This window comes from Trichechus manatus, unplaced genomic scaffold (assembly GCF_000243295.1).
Source record: "Trichechus manatus latirostris isolate Lorelei unplaced genomic scaffold, TriManLat1.0 scaffold00108, whole genome shotgun sequence".
NCBI classification, from domain to species: domain Eukaryota; kingdom Metazoa; phylum Chordata; class Mammalia; order Sirenia; family Trichechidae; genus Trichechus; species Trichechus manatus.
In genome coordinates, this window is record NW_004444044.1 from 3,735,479 (window position 1) to 3,758,254 (window position 22,776).

Here is a 22,776-nt window from a genome sequence, read left to right on the forward strand (position 1 = left end):
TGAACTTTTTCATTGGTTTTTACAATAGAGGTCTCATACAATATTTGTCCTTTTGTGATTGACTTATTTCACTCAGCATAATGTCCTCCAGTTTGGTATTACTTATTGATGGAAAAGTTTCTACCCTGTCTTTCCTTTATATATATTTCCTAACTCAACAAAAATGATACTTTTAGGATATGTAACATATAAAGCAAGATAATTTTTATCAGTAATTTCCCTTAAATTAGCAGAAAATACTTAAGGCAAAACCCCAAAAAGAAGCAAAGCAAACTATGACATGAAGAGTGACCACAGTGATCTCAAAGTAGAAATGTGTGGCTTTTATTTAATCTTTAAAATAGCAGGCTGCCTAATTAATTCAGACAGTAGGGAAAGCAAGATGCAGTAGGAAGTAAGAATTGGGACTAAACAGACCAAACTGCTAAAATAATCTACTTCGGTTTCAGAGTTTCGCTTTTAACACATCACCAAGTTTAAGGTAAAGAAAGACCACTCAATCCTAGTGCAGGAACAATAGAGAATAAAATGGAAAAACTAATCTCTCATTATGTTCCACTAACATTACCTTTTTGGAAAGAAATTTAGGGAAAACTGTACTTCCAACTCAAATGACTTAAGGACAACCATAGTTTTTTTTTTTTAAAAAAATTTTTTTCAACTATAATAATTATTTTTCCATCCTAGAAGAATAATCTGAGAAGGGATAAAGCGGGGAGCTATTTTAAGCTCCATGTAATTGGAATCTTTATGCTCAAGTAACAACTTTCAGTTATCTTTTAAGTATAGAAGCATTTCCTCTTTAATCCCCAGAATTCCATGCAAAAGGATGAAAGAAGTCTCATCCATACTGCAGATGAAGAAACAAAGGCAGAGAAAAGATTAAATGACTTATAAGATAGATTATATCACTACCAAAGTGGGAACAAAGCCTAACCTGCTGCTTTATAAATGTGTCATAGACACATCAATAAAAATCAACAAAGTGATTAACTATTAAATCTAGCCTTATCTTCAAGATAAACTAGGTTGGAAGGGAGGCACTTGATCAAAAACATTTTAAACTTCAGAATTCTTAGTCTAGAGAGTTCCTAAGTTTTACTTTTCAACTTTTAATAGTACACTGATTTACACAGAACATGCTACCTTTTGCTATGTAACATTTAAGTTTCCAGTTAAGTAACAAGTTGTAAACTTTTGCAAAGGATTCATCTTAAAAAAAAAAAAACATGTTTTTCTTGCAGTAAAAATGGTTAAAAACTTGGGTTTTCTAGAGATGTGTATGAATATGGAACTACAAAGATATACAAAACTGAAGTGTCTGGAAACATTCGGCTGCCTGTAGTCTTCAGCAAGATCACAAAGTGCTCAAAAATTCTTTCACCTGAGAAAAGGAAAAAAAGTATTAATTCCTTGACTAATTCAAAATATCTAATATCACCTTCATTTAAAAGTATACAAAAGTTACTGTATAGGTAACTCCATCGCAATGCCATAGCATTTTACTTTACTTTGAAAAGAAATATTGGTAAATACTGCAGTACTAAAAAACAAATGACCTAAAATGTCATTATAGGAGCTATTAAATTTACACGTAAGATTGAAAAAGTTCTACAACACCAGCAACACTAATTTTACAATCTCTTAATTTAAATACCATAGACCACTGAACATTCGGAGGTTTAATGGTAATAACATTAATAACTGTAATGGTTTAAGCACCCTGAAGATCCAGATGTAATACATATGCAATTTTTCTTAAGCTAGTGTGTGGGAAGAAGACACGTAAGTAGTGAATAAACTGAGTCATCTGACCAACACCACAGTGCAACAAGACTGTTCTCTACATATTCTAAAATATAAAGTAATTCTCCTGAAGAGACAAAAATATTGCTGTGTAGGAAATACCCTAAAAGAGAAAGCCAACTGAGAGCTTTATGAACATAAAATTAAATAATAATATGAAATGATGATTCTTAGTCAAAACACAGAAGTGTTAGATGAAAAAGTGATTTTACAGAATCAATTAAATTGATGTTTGGCTGTTAGTACTGCAATGGCTGATTTAATTTATTTTAATATTATCACAACTAAATTCTATCTTATATTTTTAACATCATGAAGAGGTCACTTAAATTTTTCAGCAATGCTTTACTCTATCATGGGAGAAATAACTACATACTATAGCTGTTGTTAGCTGCCATTAGCGACCCAATGTATAACGTAATTGGACTATTGCAATCCATAAGGTTTTCACTGGCTCATTTTCAGAAGTAGATCGACAGGCCTTCCTTCCTTGTCTTAGTCTGGAAGCTCCACTGAAACCTGTTCAGCATCACAGCAACATGCAAGCCTCCACTAACAGACAAGCAGTGGCTGTGCTTGAGGTGCATTGGCTGGCACTCAAACCTGGGTCTCCCACATGGAAAGCAAGAATTCTACCACTGAGCCATCATTGCCCTATATACACTATACTATACAGTTACCTATAAATGTTGAGACTTTCGAAATTCTTGAGATATATCCCTTATGAATGGCAAGTATCTATTATAGCAAGCAGCAGACATTTTGTGACAGAAGAAATGAAATCTCAATTTTTTCTCATAACTAAACAAAAAGAATTATGGCTTCTTCTTTCGATCTTAGATTGTTAATTAGCAAGGGTATAGGAATATTTGCTATACAATCCCCATTATTAATTTCTCTCAAGTGTTAAATCAACAGATTCTCTCCCAGTCAATATGGGTACAACTCACTTAATAGAAGTATATCGTCAACTCCCAATTATCTGGGGGACAGATTAATGTTGATTAAAACAATGACTAATGATTAGGCAATGGCCCCAAGTGAAACTCAAAACTAAAAGTCCCTTAATCTCATTACTTCAGCTAAGGTAAAAATGGATGAGATCTATATCTTCTGACTTTGATATCCTCCATATTGAATTTAGTTTAAAAAGATAAATTTAACTGCACAAGTAGTTTATCATTAAAATATCTAAAGATTGTTGGTATGAGGAAGAGGGAAAGAAAAAGGGTTAAAACAGAGAAGGGGGTGAAAAAGAACATTTGTTATTGTGATTATCCTTATTTTATAGATAGAGGAACTAAACGATAGAGAAGCTCCTTAATTTAGCTAAGGCCACAGTGCTAGAATTTGAAGTCAAGATTAGAATCTAAATAGTCTAAAAGCCCTCTAAAGCTCTTAACTGTCTCTTACTATAACTTTTTGTAAGCTCTTCTGTTAGAAAACTTTTTTCACAAGATAGCACATTTTTTTTAGACAAGACAAAATAAGTATTAGCTTATAGTCTTTGCCTAAATCTACCTTTTCAACCAGACTTTCATGTTTGTCTTTAAAGTCTTCATTAACATCCAGGGTTAAGATAGGTACCTCCTGTAAATAATCAAAGTTGGTTCTGTTTAAAAAGAGAGAGATGAACACAATAATCAGAAAAGTGATAAATAAGAGAGAAACACTAAAAACTCATTCTAACGTCATCATTGGAAATCAAAATGTTGCCAATCATTTTATACTAGTTATCCTGCAAGAATTTCATCTAGCAGCCTCTTCTTTCTCACCTGGATTTACTACGTGTAGCTAAAAAAATCTCAGATGAAAACTGGGAATTGTGACATGTGATTTTCCTCAAAAAACATACCATAAAGTAATATTTTGTATCTTAAAGATGAGACAACTAAGCCTCAGAAGTTCACTCTGAGGCTCTGTGACTGTCCAAACTCAGATACTAATAAGTGAGATTGGATTTGAACCAAAACCTGGTAATGACAAAGTGCATGCTATTAACAATGCTATACTACTTCCCGTCATGTTATAAGAAACAAATTTAAAATATATTATCTTAAAATACATCTAAAACATAGCACCTAAATAATGTACACAGGTATATTTTCTACTTTCTGCTGACAATACTACTATGGGATACAAGTTATAAGAACTTTAAGGAAACAGAATCTCATTGCAATCAAAAGAATGAAAACGCACACCTAATTCTGGAAGATATTACAATACCAATAAGTAAAATGACTGAAAATGAAAAATTTCACGTTTCTATTTATATCTTCCAAATCTTAGATTAAAATTCAATAAAGGAATGAAAAGTGAATAGTAAATAAAAATAAGTTAAGTCTTACTTCAGTGTTCTATGCAGTAGCCAGTTTTCGTGCTTATAATGAAGCTTCTCTAAATATTCAAGAGGAATGCCTTGTTCTTCATTTCTTCCCCGTAAATATATTCTATTCAAGCATTTCTAAAAGCAAGCAATAAGGCAATAAGAGGAAAAAAAAAAAAAAAAAAAAAAGGAAGGGAGGAACTACTCTTGTCTAAACAAAATCCATTGCTGCCGAGTCAATTCCGACTCATAGTGACCCTACAGGACAGAGTAGAACTGCCTCATAGGGTTTCCAAGGAGCACCTGGTGGATTCCAGCTGCCGACCTTTTGGTTAGCATCCAAACTCTCAACCACTACGCCACCAGGGTTTCCAAAAACCAAACTTGTTGCCATCGAGTGGATTCAGACTCATAGTGACCCTACAGGACAGAGTAGAACTGCCCCATGGGATTTCCAGGAAGCACCTGGTGGATTCAAACTGTCAACCTTTTGGTTACCAGCTGTTGCTCTTAACCACCATGCCACCAGGGTTTCCTATTCTTCTCTGCTGCCAATAAATTTAAAAAATTTCTTCCCTAGTGTTTTTTGGGGTCCTTGGATGGTACCAAAAGGTTGGAGGCTCAAGTTCACTCAGTGGTACCTTGGAAGACAGGTCTGGTGATCTACTTCTGAAAAATTAGCCATTGAAAACCACATGGAGTACAGTTCTACTCTGACACACATGGGGTCACCATGAGTTAGAATCGACTCAACAGCAATTGGTTTTTGGTTTTGGTGTATTTTTAGTTATGCTAGCCCAAAATTTTTATTTAATTCCTCTATAAAGTAGTTCATTTTCCCTTCTTGTACTTTTCATAGACATTTGGTGCCTCTATACTAAGCATTACTTACAAAAATAAGTCAAAAACAAATTCTATAAATTTTGGCATCTATAGATGAAATATACTTCATAATATAAGTTTGGTAAAAAGGAAAAAAAAAATCATTAAATGTTTATTTAACTTTTTGAGAGGGCAGCTAAAAGGTATACCAATCTATCAAAGTAATCCTACTTTGTGGTTAACTAAATTTAACTACAAAATGTCTGTTTAGATAATGTAAAACCATTAAAGGCAGTTGTTTTTTTTCAGTTTCTCAAACAAAAATTTATATACACACTGCTATGTGACCTTAGTTGCTCTCCGTATACTGTAACAGCATACTCCTCCTTTCCACCTGGGATTTCCTGTGTCCATTCAACCAGCTCCTGACCCTCTCTGCCTTCTCATCTCACCTCCGGACAGGAGCTGCCCATTTAGTCTCATGTATCTACTTAAACTAAGAAGCACACTCCTCACAAGTATCACTTTATGTCCCATATAAAGGCAGTGGTTCTTAAAGTGAAGAAAGCTCTGGACGAGCACAGACCAACAGAATTTTCTGCAATGACAGAAATGCCCTCCCTATACTTCCACTAGCCAATGAGGTAGTCACTGGCTACATGTGGCTTCTGAGTACTTGAAATACTGCTAGAGTATGGTGACTTAAGAAACTGAATCTTAAAATTATATTTAATTTTAATTAATTTAAATAGCCACATTGGACACTGAGGCCCTAGATCTTTTCTCCCTGAAAATACACATGCAAAATTTTACATAGTTTACGGGGATTCATAGATCCTCAGAAGCTCATCCATGTATCCCAAGAAGTAAGAACTCCCAATCTAAAGGATGTACATAATGAGACTATGGCAGCATATAAACAGTGTTTCAAAGTCAATTTAAAAATCTTCTCTTTTTAGTAATTAAAAGGCCTTCTAATCAAAAGATATTACAAATATTATTGATGAAATAAAATAAAGTTTTGGGTTAAGCTTTAAGATATTGACTACAAATGTTTCTGGTAGAATGGGGTTATTTAGTTTTCCTTATGTTCTTTTTTCATAAAATAATAATAATAATACCTGCCCTTATTATTATTATAATTTAAAAAATTCTTCCAAAAAAATAATGAATTTCAAAAGAAATTATTGTTGATTCTGGCTTAATTGATGTTAGAAGAGGAACAAATCATCTACTGGAATTAGAGAGCTAATTACCTTTAAAATTCAGCTTCTAAAGATTCACATTATTATAACTACTTTCAGGCTAGAAGTCATGATATCTACATTCATCAGAGTCTACTTTGTCACTTAGGGAAGAAATAGGAATACCCAGAAAAAACAATACGAATGCAGGCACTAAAACTGGTAATTTTCTTATTAAGTGTTAAGTTCTTATTATTTAGATTAATTTTATGAAAGGCATTCACTTGATCTTCCCGGATTCATTATGTAATTTCATATGTAAACAAGAATAGCTATGTTACGACCAATCATAAAAGGCACATTTTCAAGTGAGCTCTGTTAACTGAAAATGGGTAAGGTCCTCTAAGTGCCTTCTTAGCTACAGCTACCACTACCTACTCATTCCAAGCCACAAACAACCATAAAAGATTTCTTGAAATAGACCTCCATCAACTTTACCATTCATTCAGCAAATATTTACTGAGTTCTTATTATATGTCCATGCCCTATTCTGGGAGCTAAAAATTCAACAATAATTAAAATACTCCAAGTCCCACTTCACGAAGCCTATATTCTAGGACTTGCTTGAGCAAGTTCCTTACTCTACCTGTGACAGATGAGATAGCCAGCAAAAGTTAGGAAGAAATAATGAAGAAAAATAAAATAGAATTGAGAAACAAGAGAAAAAGACCTAAAAGAGTGATTGCCAAACCTGAACTTCCAGTTTGCTGAGAAAGTAGACTGCTTCTATCTACATAGAAGTTTCTAACTTAGATGTGGGGAGCTGGAGGGTAGGCAGTGGAGTTAAACTAAATTGCCTTTACTGCATTCTACTGAAAAGACTTCTAAGTATTCTTTAAAGTTGTAATGGAACAAACAAATCTTTATTGGGTCTCACCTCTGGAGTGGCTCGAAGATAAATGATTCCATCTAGTTCAAGGCTTTGGCCAAACTGGTTATTCATCCAGTCATGCCAGTCTTGATAAATTGTCCACTCTGTTTCATTCATGCAGTCAGATTCATACAAATTAGATGCAAAAATATACCTGAAAGGGAGTCCACATCAACACTTAAATTCTTTTCAAGAAAGTATTAAGAAAAAAAAAGAAACTGGATCCAAAAGAGAAAATGGAATAGAACATTCTCCTAAACCTGTGCCAGAAAGTCCTTTGGACAGAAAAAAAAGAAAACAGTTTCCCCAACTACAGGAAATATGTTCTTGGCCAGTAGGTTCTCCAAACGTGGTTTGAGGGCCACTGGAATTCCCCGAGACCCTTGCAGGGGGTATGTTAGAGGCCAGATATTCTTCATATACTTCAACAAAAACAACATATCACAGCAGGCTCAATATAGAAGCAGGTATGAGAATACAGTTTTTGTATTAAGTTAGATTTTTTAAAAATTTATAAAAATATAAAATAACTCCTAATTTTTTGTGCTGTTTTGGAAAATACAGTTTTTTTTTTAATCACAAGTATATTATTTATGTTAATAGATAATGGGTTTATTATTGCTAATTTTAAATTAATAAATATTTTTAAAATCTCTCAATCTTAATTTCTAATAATGTAAATGTCAATTGTACCCAAAGCTCTTTGGGCTCATCAATAATTATTAAGTGTATAAACAGGTCCTAAGACTAAAACACTTGAGAACCACTACTCTGAGCTAACTTTGGAGGTCAACAAAATCCTTATATAAGTAGGGCAGTTCTAAGGTCCCCAGAGATTTCTGATCTTGCACCATGTAAGTCTAGAATATAGACTGACTCACCATCTCCAGAGCAGACAAGACTTTTAAAAGGGATGGAGATTAAAAAAAAAAAATACTGCAAATTTGAATAACTACCATATTCCCGACAGTACCCAGGAAACCTAGGTATTATAAACACTAGAACTTCCAGTATAGATTATCATTTTCCATCTCAAATTCCCCACTCAGACTCTCATATTAATTTGATTTCCAGGAAAAGAAAAATGTCTAGTTCTTAGTCAAAAGACTTCAAAGAGACAAGTACAGGCCATTTACAAATACCTGTCACTATACACAGATCGCTCAAAAAATAATACAGGTTTCTCGGCATCTTTGAGTCTGCCATTGAGAGAGGCAAGTTGAGCTCGTATTCGACTGAGGCAGGCATATGACTGGAAGGTAAAAGACCATCGTTCAGGCTTCTCGTACATCATCTGAAGAACATTGCCACCGCTTTTCTGAGACGTTGTCAGTTCCTATTTTGAATATGAAAGAAATGTTAAATGCAAAGTTAATGATTAAAAAGAAAAAAAAGATTGAAAAAGAAGGCAGATAATAAATGCATCATGATCAGCAAAACTAGGATGATTAAGTCAGCTTCACTGTACTCTTTCCCACTGTATCTTTCAGGTTGTCTGAGGTCTGGAAGATGCTGAAAAGCTGGTACAAACTACCAATTTCTCAGATCTTTCTCAGAAGAGGTCACAAACTGATAGCCCATGGAAGAAATTATTTGCTTGGCATTAATGAGACTTTTAAAAACTTTGAACTAGTTGTCAATATTTAAAAGCTAAATAATTTCATGTAAAATACCTAGATTTATACCTTCTTTTAGAAATTAGAATATCAAGCAATACTGTACCTGCATTTCCTCTTGGCAAAAAGCTGCAGCCAAGTCACACACGCCCCCATTAGGTGGGACATATGCTCTCCAGTTTATCAGCCCCCACCATTCCTTGTTGAATCTCACAACAAGCCTAATTCATTGATATGTTAGCTGCCTGGCCCTAAGGCATTTGAATTTATGACCCCAAATCTTCTAACAAAATAGATTCCCCCCAATATTTTGCAATTCAATAATCATATTGTTAAAACCTATAGTTCCAGTGTTAAAAAAGACACAAAAAAATCAAGTAAAAACTGTGTAATCTTACATCTGAATTGGAAATAGCATAAAGAACTCATAAATTTTTTTTTTCTATAATACATAGTTTTCCCAGCTCTGTCCACCAAAAAGGCCTTTAAACAATAACAACTCAGTAGCAATGAACACATCTACCATCTCTAACATATCTATCTGATCTCCAAGTACCATTTCCAGTGAAGGCAAATAGAGTTCCATAGCTGATACCAGGTCTGAGGAAGGAATGTAAAGGTCACCTGGCATATCTTATTCCAGAAAACAAGGAAGCTATCAAAGACTACTGGGGTTGTGTCAAGGGCAAAGGAGCCAAAATGAAGGGGCTTCCACTGGTCAAAGATGAGACTATTTGAACATCAAAAACAAAGACTGTAATGCAAAATCCATGCATTCATAATATTAAGATTTAAGAAAAACAAAACACTTTAATCATCTTTGGAGATTTCTAGAACATCGATTAGTTATTCTGTAAATTTGTAAAGAGAGAAAAAAAAAATTAAGCATTTTATCCTGGCCCATTCTGTATGAATGCTATTTCAGGGTAATGAAGTAGTTGATGAGGAAAAGAATTCCAGCTAATAAATTCAGAAAGTTTAAGAAGTACATTATCAGCTTTTGCAACACCTAATGAAACATAGCATTGACATTCAATATTAACAATAGTTGCTAAAATCATTAGAGGAAAGTTGATAGGGAACTTTATAATGGATGGATTAGGCTGACAACATCTGAACTGACTGATTAACATCACTAAAAGAGGAAGGGGTAGAGGGGTGGTTCAGTGGTAAAATTCTCGCCTTCCATTGGGAGACCAGGATTTGATTCCCGGTCAGTGCACCTCATGCGCAGGTACCTTTGTGCATGGGGGTCACCAGGAGTCAGGGGCCTACTCAAATGTAGCTAACAACAATAAAAGAAAAAAAAAGACATTATATTTTTCCTAATATAATGCAAAAGGAATAAAAGCATCACCTAGGAAATCCTGCCCCCCCCCCAAAAAAAAAACAAAGCTAAATCTAATCAAGCCTTAGATTTAACTACAAATTTACGAGAAATACAGAGAATGGAGAAACATGTTAAATCACACTCAGCCAAATGCACTTAGCCTAATCCAAAATGAGAGAAAATGTACAGGACAATGAACCATTTCTTCAACAAATAAAATTGCAGAGAAAAAAAAAGAAGAGAGAACCAATGATTAAAACTTAAAAGATAAATCAGCCAAATATAATAAGTGGGCCTTGTTTAATCCTTGATTTGAACAAATTGTTTAAAAAAGAATGAGACAATGAGGAAATCTGAACACAGACTGGATATGCTAAAAAAATTATTGATTTTTTAGATGTTATTTTTTTAAAGGATTGTTATGTTCTAGAGTCATTTTAAGTTTTTATTTTCTATAGATGAAGTAATATATTTTCTAGGACAAGGGCTCCCAAAGTGTGATAAAGAAACCACCAGAGGTCCCTGAGATCCTTCAGGAGTCCAAAAGGAAAAATCTATTTTCAGAATAATATCCTTAAGAGGACTCATCTTCCAGTACTATATCAGATAATGTTCCACTGCTATTCATAAAGTTTTCACTGGCCAATTCTTTTCAGAAGTAGACCGCCGGGTCCTTCTTCCTAGTCTGTCTTAGTCTAGAAGCTCAGCTGAAACCTGTCTGCCATGGGTGACCCTGCTGGTATTTGAATACCGGTGACATAGCTTCCAGCATCACAGCAACACACAAGCCCCCACAGTACGACAAACTGACAGACACGTGGGGGGATTAGGGATGTAACAGGTTACAATTCAGATCATGAACGACTCAGGATACAGTTCTTCAGTCAAGACAGCTTCTAGGTTGTGCCTGCAGGCAGGCTTCTCTTTTGGCCCCTTGTCCTGGCCTCTGCCCTGCTTGGACAAGTGTTACAAAGCTCTCTAGCTGCACAGATAAGCACCCGGAGGCACCTCACTCAACCAGCAAGCCCCAGCCCAAAGGCGCTCAGCTCTCTCACTCCAAGAGTTGGCATGCCCACTGTAGCTGCCTTGCTCTGTGGGCTGGGAAGCCTACTGCGCTGTCTTGCGCCGGTCTCCTGGTTCTGCTACAACCATTTCTCAGCCATTGCTTCTTGCTGTCTCACGCTGTCACCAGTGTTACACCTCTGTCTCCTGGGTCTACAAGGTTCTCAGTGCAGGGACCCTGGGTCCAAAGGATGTGCTCCACTCATGGCTCTTCTTTCTTGATGGTAGTGAGGTCCCCTTTTCTGCTGTGGGACTGGCTCTCTTTTAAGCCTAGTAGGATGGCAAAACTGACACCCCTCATTAGGTTTCCACACAACTTATTTTCAAGGTCCCACCCCCAACAGGGGTTCCATGCACCTTACTAGGATAGTCCCACTCAATCATTTTGTGTGAGTCACAAGACCATGCTTGGCTAGAAAGGTCACATTAAGTAATTCATTGCACTGCAAACTTAAAATGTTAAAGTATACTTTTATTCCATTATCAGTAAACATTCATAGCTTACACAAGTTCTCAAAAATATTAAATAAATTCATGTTGATAAATGTAACTGTACTCAGAGTACCACTCTAGACTTTTGAAGGAAGGCAAGCACACATTTTCATGTAACACTGATCATACTGCAGGTCAAATACTGGATAGAATTGATCATGATCTAAAAAAGCAGATAAAATTCTTATGTTGAAAACTATTAGCTCAAACTCTAAATGGGATTACTTTATGCCTTTTAAAATAGCTCAAGCTTTTAAAACAGATATGTATGAATAGTTTTCTATAATTATAAATGTTAAATTTCTTCTACACTACTTTCTCCTATCTCTGGAAACACCAATATTATTTATTGTTCTTACAAAATTTTACTAATATTACTCCTACCACAAAAGTTTACTATTAACGAATTCCACTGCTTTGTTCAGATTTCTAACGTAGCACCTACTCTTGACAAAGTGCAATTTGTTGAGTATTTAAATAGGCAAGGTTACCTTAAGTCGCCCTTCCTGTATTCCTTTCACTTAAAAACTAAGATACCTAGGAAATTTTCTATTTGCTAGTCTCTGTCCAATCACAGCCTCTACTAAATATTCTAGATAGCCCATTTCTTGTTTCGTTAGATTTTTACATAGCCTGAATAAAGTAATTTATGTTTGGGATTTAATACATGGATTTTTTTTCTTTTTTAAAAAGAGAAGCTTGGTATTCTTAATGAATGTATAAAATATATAAAAGAGACAATCTTGAGCATCTGAGACCCATCCTTTACATCTTCACTAGCATAGGCCGAAATTAGCAAATTTAGCCATTCCATTTTAGGTTTCCAAAGTTAAGGTAACGGGATGAGTACAAAGGGGCCACTGAAATTTCTTCTTCTATGGGACAGATTTTCTTTTCTTTTTAAATTATAATTGATTGCACTGTGATAGAATATATTAGAATAGCTTTAATACTAACAGTTGCCAGATTAAAAACAAACAAAGCCCAGGATCTGCAGTTAAATTTCAATTTCAGATAAAAATGAATTATTTTTTAGTATACGTATGTCCCAAATATTGCATGCAGTTTAACTGGCAATCCTACTTAATATACAATTCTTACCTTTTTATAGTCTTTCTAATATTTTAATTTCATTATTTAATTCTCACAACAGTTTGATTTATCCTATTATCATTCCCATTTTACTGATAAGGAAAGCAAAGCTTAGAGTAAAGGTGCTTGCTAAGATCACATGGCTAAACAGTAGCATAATTGTTGTTTTTGTTGTTGTTGTTCGGTGCTGTTGAGTCGGTTCCGGTTCATAGCGACCCTATGTACAACAGAACTAAACACTGCCCAGTCCTGCGCCATCCTCACAATCATTGTTATGCTTGAGCCCACTGTTGCCGCCACTGTGTCAATTCATCTCAAGGGTCTTCCTTTTTTTCGCTGACCCTGTACTTTCCCAAGCATGATGTCCTTCTCCAGGGACTGACCCCTCCTAACAACACATCCAAAGTATGTAAGACGTAGTGTTGCCATCCTTGCTTCTAAGGAGCATTCTGGTTTTATTTCTTCAAGACAGACCTGTTCGTTCTTTTGGCAGTCCATGGGTATATTCAATATTCTTCCCTAACACCACAATTCAAAGGTGTCAATTCTTTGGTCTTCCTTATTCATTGTCCAGCTTTCACATACATATGATGCAACTGAAAATACCATGGCTTGGATCAGGCACACCTTAGTCCTCAAGGTGACATCTTTGCTTTTCAACACTTTAAAGAGGTCTCTTGCAGCAGGAGACTTGCCCAATGCAATGTGTCTTTTGATTTCCTGACTGCTACTTCCATGGGTGTTGATTGTGGGTCCAAGTAAAATGAAATCCTTGACAACTTCAATCTTTTCTCCGTGTATCATGATGTTGCTTATTGGTCCAGTTGTGAGGATTTTTGTTTTACGTTGAGGTATAATCCATAGTATAATTAGAGCTTAAAAATGCTCTCAAAGGAGTCCCTGCGTGGCACAAACAGTTAAGTGCTCGGCTACTAGCCCAAAGGTTGGTGGTTCAAACCCACCCAGAGGCACCTTGAAAGACAGGCCTGGTGATCTGCTTCCGAAAGATCACCGCCTTGAAAACTGCAGTCCTACTCTGCACATGTGGAATTTCCATGAGTCGTAATTAACTTGATGACAACAACAACCAATGTTCTCAATATAGAGTAAAATTTTATTGCAATAGCATATGCTATAACTAAATTTCACCTGTATTCTTATTAGGCATATGTTGCCCTTTTTAAACAAGTCCCATTATAGGAATAAAAAAAAGAAATTTCGATTTTATCTTTAAGAAGAACATACCCACATACCTTGGAATAGAACATTCACTCTCACTAAATACTTTCTCGCTCCAAATTCCAAAGACCCAGCAATAATCCCAGAAAGGATTTATTGCTTTAGTTCTTGGTTGCCATCGAACTGATTCTGACTCATGGCAATTCCATACATGCAGAGCAGAACTGCTCCATCCAGATTTCAAGGCTGTGACCTTTCAGAAGCAGAATACCAGATCTGTCTTCCAAGGTACCTCTGGATGGATTCAAACTGCCAACCTTTCAGCTAGTAGTCGAATGAGTAACGATTTGCGCCACCTAGGGACTCAGAAAGGATCTGTTGTTTTTGTTGTTAGGTGCTATTGAGTCAGTTTTGGCTCATATTGACCCTATGCACAACAGAACAAAACACAGCCCAGTCCTATGCCATCCTCACACTCATTGTTATGTTTGAGCCCATTTTTGCACCTACTGTGTCAAACATTCTCACTGAGGGTCTTCCTCTTTTTTCACTGACCCTCTACTTTACCAAGGGTGATGTCTATCTCCAGGGACTGGTCCCTCCTAGTAACACGTCCAAAGTATGTGAGACAAAGTCTTGGCATCCTTGCTTTTCAGGAGCATTCTGGCTGTACTTCTTCCAAGACAGAATTGTTCGTTCTTCTGGCAGTCCGTGATATTCAATATTCTTTGCCAATACCATAATTCAAATAGATCAATTCTTCTTCAAGTCTTCCTTATTCATTATCCAGCTTCTGCATGCATATGAGGCTACTGAAAATACCGTAACTTGGATCATACACACCTTAGTCCTCAAAGCGACATCTTTGCTTTTTAGCACTTGAAAGAGGTCTTTTGTAGCAGATTTGCCCATTACAATACATCGTTTGATTTCTTGACTGCTGCTTCCATGGGCGTTGATTGTGGATCTAAGTAAAATGAAATCCTTCACAACATCAATCTTTTCTCTGTTTATCACATGGCTTATTGGTCCAGTTGCAAGGACTTTTGTTTTCTTTATGTTGAGGTGCAATCCATACTGAAAGTTATAGTCTTTGATCTTTATCAGTAAGTGCTTCAAGTCCTCTTCACTTTCAGCAAGCAAGGTTGTGTCATCTGCATAAGGCAGGTTGTTAATGAGTCTTCCTCTAATCCTGATGCTGTGTTCTTTATATAGTCCAGCTTCTTGGATTATTTGCTCAGCATACAGACTGAACAAGTATGGTGAAAGAATACAACCCTGCGGCACACCTTTCCTGACTTTAAACCAGGCAGTATCCCCTTGTTCTGTTCAAACGACTGCCTCTTGGTCTATGCACAGGTTCCTCATGAGTACAATCAGGTGTTCCAGAATTCCCATTCTTCACAGTGTTATCCACGATTTGTTATGATCCACATAGTTGAATGCCTTTGCATAGTCAATAAAACACGGGTAAACATCTTTCTTGTATTCTCTGCTTTCAGCGAAGATCCATCTGACATCAGCAATGATATCCTTTGTTTCACATCCTCTTCTGAATCTGGCTTGAACTTCTGGCAGTTCCCTGTGCAACCACTTTTGAACAATCTTCAGCAAAATTTTACTTGTGATATTAATGATATCGTTCAATAATTTCCACCTTCTGTTGGATCACCTTTCTTTGGCATGGCACAAATACGGATGTCTTCCAGTTAGTTGGCCAGGAAGCTGTCTTCTAAATTTCTTGACACAGACGAGTGAGCACCTCCAGTGCTGCACTGGTTGTGGAAACATCTCCATTGGTATTCCCATCAGTTCCTACAGCCTTGTTTTTCGCCAATGCCTTCAGTGCGGGTTGGACTTCTTCCTTCAGTACTATCGGTTCTTGATCATATGCTACCTCCTGAAATGGCCGAAGGTCAACCAATTCTTTTTGGTACAGTGACTCTGTGTATTCCTTCCATCTTCTTTTGATGCTTACTGTGTCATTCAATATTTTCCTCATAGAGTCCTTCAGTAATAATGTAGCCACTCGAGGCTTGAATTTTTTCTTCAGTTCTTTCAGCTTGAGAAACGTCCAGCATGTTCTTCCCTTCAGTATTCTAACTCCAGGTCTTTGCATATTTCGTTATAATACTTTACTTTGCCTTCTCAAGCCACCCTTTGAAATCTTCTGTTCAGCTCTTTACTTCATCATTTCTTCCATTTCCTTCAGCTACTCTACATTCAAGAGCAAGTTTCAGAGTCTCTTCTGTCGTCCATTTTGGTCTTTTCTTTCTTTCCAGTCTTTTTAACAACCTTTTGCTTTATTACTGTATGATGTCCTTGATGTTATCCCACAACTCATCTGGTCTTTAGTCATTAGTGTTCAGTGTGTCAAATCTATTCTTGAGATGGTCTCTAAATGCAGGTGGGATACACTCAAGGTCATATTTTGGCTCCCGTGGACTTGCTCTAATTTTCTTCAGCTTCAACTTGAACTTGTATATGAGCAATTCAGGTCTGTTCTGCAGTCAGCCCCCAGCCTTGTTCTGACTGATGATACTGAGCTTCTCCATTGTTTCTTTCCACAGGTGTAGTCGATTTGATTCCTGTGAAAGGATCTAAACATGCTCGAATAAAGTCCATAAACCTAATGTCTCCATTTATAGGAACACATACCTCATTATTCCTAATTCAGCTGCAGTTGTTTTAGCCAAAAACAACTCCTCTTTACTCATTCTTTGAGTAGTTCAAGGGGAGTGAGTACTTCCCTTTACTCAAGCAGAAGGTAAACTATCCCAGGAGACAAGTACAGTGTTCCCTCTGGGGACTAGGAATGACATTTCCTAGCCTGTCAGAAAACCAAGGTCAAGCTCTGCCCTAACATCATATTATCTTGAACATCACTGTCTTTAGGGAAAAGAAAAAAAAAAGTCAGTATCTACCATCTGGATTGCAAGGTCAAAGATTCTATATCCTCAGACAACAGAAGGACAGGTAGCTGTTTTCATAGGGATACTTCATCAGCCCTTTTCTGTTATTTCAGAGCCAAATAAAGGTCCATGTAAAGATGTATAACGTCCTTGATCTTGCATACTAACTTTCAAGGAATAAAATATGATTGCTTAAATCCTTTTCTCAATCCTAGTCCAAATCAATACCCCTGAACACTTCCTGGAAGTTCATGCTCAAAGTAGATGGTTTTTCCTTGGAAAAAAAATCCAGAAGTGTAAATAATATGACTGGTTTCAAAGTTTCAGTTAAGAACTTGAAAAATTATGGAAACACATGGCACTCTGAGGCAAAGAATTTAAATTATATATCACCAAGTACACAGTTAGGGAAATCTTCTTTCCAATCTACCCCTCTACCTCAAAATGCAGAAAATGACAAGAGGCTAATAGTCAAAGTAAATCCGTTTAGAAGATACTCTGAGATAATTAAACTGAGTAAGTCTGTAGTTAGTTGCTTTACCAAATTGTTTAAATAAATTTATTTTTTAGAGTTTATTAAACAGCTTTTATTAATTTAATTACATAATGAGCTTCCACTTATTCAGCATCCTGAAAGAAGAAAATGTTTTATAAAAGAGCTTACATTTGATTTACTGAAGGGAGGTACTCTGATACTATGTGGACGATTAACTAGTGCTCTGAATATCTTAATAATTTTATCTTAGGCATGGGAAACTCAACAATGACAATATAAATGCAAATTCAATAAAGACAATACATTTGAGTTCATTAAAAAAGAAAACAAATCACAAAACGAACAATTTTTGGTTTTATTATCATTGTCTGGGCTTTTAAGGTTTCTCTTACCCAAGAAACCAAATATTAACCATAAAAAGCCTGACCCAAAATGCAAAAGCCTGCCAGAAACTGCTCTACAGAAGTATAAATGTCTTATCCTGCTAGAAAAGAATAGTCAACAAACCATTAGCTCCTAATTTAAATCTCAATAAGTCTCATGGCTGCAGGTGAGTGGAGACCAAACTATTAATAGCCAGGCCAGAAGTAACCTATCAGTTGATCTCAGTAAAGGGGGAAGGCAGGATTCAATCAATCACATTAAGATTAGCCAATGTTTGATCTTCTATTCTTCTCCCTCCTTTTGATAAGCTTCATTGTAACTAGCTTACATTGGATCATTTTGCTTTTTTCTGGAATCAGAATGGTCTCCCTATATGAATACACAATAACTGCTCAGAATAAACCTTATGTTTCAATTTCTTTGAGTTTGATTTATTTTTAACACTATTTAAGTCTATCTTTACTTCACAAATACCTATGTCCAACACAAGGATTAACTTTAAAATAACTTCAACAATTTCCACAGAAATTAATTAAACACAGCACTTCTGAGTTTAAATTACATTAACAAGATAAATTTAAGGTTGTTTCTATATAGAAACGTATATGTAGCATACATTGCTATGTGTTCCCCAAAACCCAGTTGCTTTTCTTCCTGGACACACAGCTAGACTGTATTTCTGTCTCCCTTGCAGTTAATTATAGCCATGTGACTCAGTTCTAAACAACAGGAGGACAGAAGCAATGTATACCATTTCCAGGCTTGGCCTATTAAAATTCTCTCAAATGTGATGATTCTTTATCTACCAGTTACTCTCACTTCTTATTATTCTCTCTCTCCAAATTCCAAAGAGCCAGTAGCAGTCTCAGAAAGGAGCTATTGTTGTTGTTAGTTGCCCTAGAACAGTGCGATTCAGCTCTAAGGCAAGAGGGGTTTTCAAAGTATGGTCCCCCTAACAGCAGCAGTGGAAACCCGGTGGCGTAGTGGTTAAGAGCTATGGCTGCTAAACAAAAGTCAGTAATTCAAATACACCAGGTGCTCCTTGGAAACCCTAAGGGGCAGTTCTACTCTGTCCTATAGGGTCGCTATGAGTCAGAATCCTCAAGGGCAACTGGTAAGAGCAGCAGTATCATCACCTGGGAACTTGCTAGAAATGCAAATTTTAGAACTACTGATCCACGAACTCTGGGGGTAGGGCCCAAATCCGTGTTTAACAAGTCTTCAGGTGTTCTAATGCACACTAAAGTTTGAAACACTGCTCTAGAGATTGGATGAGCCACCAATTGAAAGGGGCTTGCATGGTATGCTATCCACCAAATACCATACTGAACTATTCTCTGAGAAATAAATGTTTACTGTTTTGAATCAAGGAGATTTTAGAGTTTATTATACCAAGTATTACCTACAATCTACCTATCAGATACATTTAATGAAATCTCTAAGTGAACTTGGTTCATCTGAAAAACACATCATCAATTTGCTATGCACTGTAAATAATACTGAGGTAACAAACTAAGCCACACGTTAATTTTTTTAAATAATATTTTATTGTGTTTTTGGTGAAAGTTTACACAGTAAATTAGGTTCCCATTTGACAATTTCTATACAAATTGTTCACTGACAGTAGTTACATTTTTCACAATGTGTCGACATTCTTTGTGTTTTAGTTGTTCCATTTCCAGTAATCTAGTTTCCCTGCCCCCTTACCTTCTCATCTTTGCTTAAGAATAAATGTTGACCTTTTGGTCTAATATAGATGGCTTTTTAGTAGAGAACTGTACTTACAGGTAACATCCTTTATTTTGTGTTCCACTCTGTTATTTCCCTAAAAGGTGATCTCAGGAGATAGTTTCGGTTCAAGGTTTACAGAGTATCTTAGAGTAAATAGTCTCAGGGAGTCCTCTGTACACATGTAAAATTAAATGGGCTTGTTATATAGATGTTGTTGTTGTGTGCTGTGGAGTTGATTCTGACTCATAGCAACTGTGTAGAGCAGAGTAGAATTGCCCCTTAGAGTTTCCTAGGTTGTAATCTTTACAAGAGCAGATCATAAGGTCTTTTCTCCTGCGGAGCAGCTGGTGGGTTCAGACTGCTGACCTTCCAGTTAGCAGCCAAGTGTTTAACCACTGCGCCATCAAGGCTCCTTGTTATATACCAGAAAAACCCATTACCGTCAAGTCGATTCCAACTCATAGTGACCCCATAGCGGGCAGAAATTTGAAATTCATCTGATGCTACAGTAATTCAATAATGAAGTAGAAGATGAAAACACTTCATTTGATGCTAAAGAACACTGGACTCAACTCAAATTAGTCATATTTTTAAAATTTTACAGGTCAACTGTTAGTTTTTATCTCTTCGACTAACAATGTACCAAACTAGAAAATTGACAGTAAGCCAGGGTATCATTTTCTAGTTCTTCCAGATAATCTAAAAGTCCATACAAAATGTTTTCTTTTAATCCTATGCAATGAAAGATTTGAGACTACAAGCTGTTTTTCTTGTATGCAATTATAAGCGTTAGGAATAAAATACATATCAGAAACCTGGCAAAAAATATTATGTATCATCTTTACAAAACTGAGTGTTAATTATTAGTTTTTCCCCTCTAAAAAGTACCCAAATAAAAAATGTAAATGTCTCAGAGTTAAACTACATGAAGTAAACATTGGTAGAACATTTCTATAAGGCAATTTAGCAGTATTCATAAAAAGATCTGTATGTTTTGACCCAGTAATTGCAATTTTGGGAATTTATCTTAAAGAAAGAAACAAAAATACATATTTAAACACAAAATGTTTATCACAGTACTATTAAAATAGGAGATTATCATTCCACTATTACTGGTCATTTGTATTAAATAAATCATGGTACATGCTCACAGTATGTTGCTTTTAAAAATTGTTTACAATAACTTTTTAATGACATATTGTTTTGAAAGGCATTTTTAATTGCCTTTGACATAAATACTATGGGGGGAAAAGACAATTTAAGTACAAAATTATATATGTTATACCAAACATGATCTGTAGTTATTTCTGTGAGATAAGGTTATAGGTAAGTTTTACTTTCCTCTTTAGGTTATCTATATTTTCTTAAATGCCAACAGTAGACACATATTACTTTTAAAATATTAAAAACAATTATTTATCTATCCACCCCAAACTGGATAATGTAAATGATTATCTCAACTACATAAAACGGATGGGATTATGGATAATTTTATTTCTCTTTTCTATAATTCATATCCATAAATCACTTCATTATTTAACAGAAAGTATAGATTATTGCTGAGTTAAGTAAAAAATAGAAACATCAAATATACATAAAATGATTTCTTTTAATTCTTGTCTAACTTTTGTAAACACTGTAAAGGAGGTGAATTAATAAGTTCAATCAAAGAAGATCAGAGTCTACCAAATAAGATAAGCATAAATAGACAAACAAACGCAATCAGGTGATTTCAGAAGGTACAAATGGAAACACTTTATCAAGCATTCCTTAATTTTCAAGAATGACTTTTCAAAAGTCAGAGAATATGCTGTTGTTTTGCAGACAGCTATATTCTACCCCTTCTTTCTCAAAATTACTTAATTTTCAGTTGCTTCTTAGTGGGAAGAAGTGTTGGATAAAAGTAAAATAAAACTTTACAATTAATAACAAAGATTCCCCCAAAAGAACTGAGCCCAGTGAGGAAAAAAAGAAAACGGCAGAACAGAGATATCTCTCTAACATTCTGTATATCTCAAAAATGTGCTTAAAGGAAGTAATTAAAGCTTTGGGTCTAAACAATATCAAAAATTAACAAATAAAGCACATTCTTATTTAAAATAAACCTTCAATACAAAGATGGATAATTATCTGGGTGATATGTTTTAAAGGAGGGGGGAAGAGGATGGGAGGGGAGACCGTTACATAAATTTTGCCCATTGATATTTTGCCAAAACTGATGGTAGCTAATATTTTCAGCCACTAGGTGGCAGGTTAAACAAAGAGCTTTAAAAAAAAGAAAAAAAAGGGTAAGCATACAGGTACAAAATTTAGTTACTGAGTAGGGGAAGAGGCCAGAGGTACCAATAGCTCCACTCTTCCAATTCTGCAGCAACTGCCAAGGAGTCTGATCAAATGGGGCACACTCGAAGCAGGACTGGGCCTTGCCAGAGTTGAGTCTGAAAGAGTTCACTTCTCATCGTTGACCGTATTTTAAGAAAGAGATTTGGACATTGGGTGATTCATAATATCACCCCCAAGATACAGATCAGGGACAGATTTGAGGAAGAAGAGATTCAGGATGAAGGAAGAAAATCTCATTTAAGTTAAGTGAAGGGCTAGGAAAAAAAAAAGGAAAAACTCTCCAAAGACACAGGGAACCCACCCACTCACCACCACCCTCACACTCCATAACCTTATCCTCCAAATAATACCCTACACTGTCTGAAATTCCACCTAAAAGAAGTACAGATAACTAACAAGATAGTAGTCCTCGATCGACACACAAAAATTAAAGCTACCCTCTTAGAATATACACCAAAACCCAATGAAGGTCACCATATTGTGATCTCATGGAGACATAATTGAATTGCACCGAATTCTCTCTAATAAAATAATATATTAATAGTAACTAAAAGAGCATCTGCATGGTAGCTATAAAGACAGGTCAGTCTGGCATTCTGACTCTAATATCTGGGAAGAAAATGTACCAGTCCACAAATTTGGAGTATCAGATATATGAAGCCATAAAGTCTTAAAACAGGGACAGATGCATTAAAGTGTCATAGTCTGATGATATCACTCATTAAGATTATCTAACTAATTCCTCTTGGTTGTAATTCTAAACTCTAATTATAAAGTATCTTCCTATGTATATTGAGGAGCAATATTTTTCAACTTCTCTCCAACATAACTAAAGAGTTCAATACACTCCAATGCTAACAGTGATTCACTAGTGCAGTGATTTTTAACTAGGAGGCATTCCATGCAAATGAAACCCCAGGAGACCTTTTTTTTTTTTTTTTTAGTAAAGCAAAAAGAAAGTTTTATTTGGCATATATTCAAAAGGCAGAAGTCGGAAGCGGACAACCATGCTGCTAGAGCTCCGTCTGCCCAAGTCCAGAGAACATTACACAATAGGCAAGAATGGGAAA

At 35.7% G+C, this 22,776-nt stretch overlaps 1 protein-coding gene across 1 annotated transcript in view; it reads right to left on the reverse strand.

Annotated features, from left to right (window-relative positions):
• Positions 1-17: 17 nt before the first annotated feature.
• Positions 18-22,776, reverse strand: part of DCK (deoxycytidine kinase) — a 32,517-nt gene continuing 9,758 nt past the window's right edge. The window contains exons 3-7 of the mRNA XM_004383324.2: positions 8,212-8,405; positions 7,076-7,223; positions 4,155-4,270; positions 3,328-3,418; positions 18-1,384 (exon numbers count right to left, since the gene is read on the reverse strand). Of these exons, the coding sequence (XP_004383381.1) occupies positions 1,358-1,384; positions 3,328-3,418; positions 4,155-4,270; positions 7,076-7,223; positions 8,212-8,405 (576 nt within the window). The 3' untranslated portion in view covers positions 18-1,357. The remainder of the gene's footprint in view (positions 1,385-3,327; positions 3,419-4,154; positions 4,271-7,075; positions 7,224-8,211; positions 8,406-22,776) is intronic.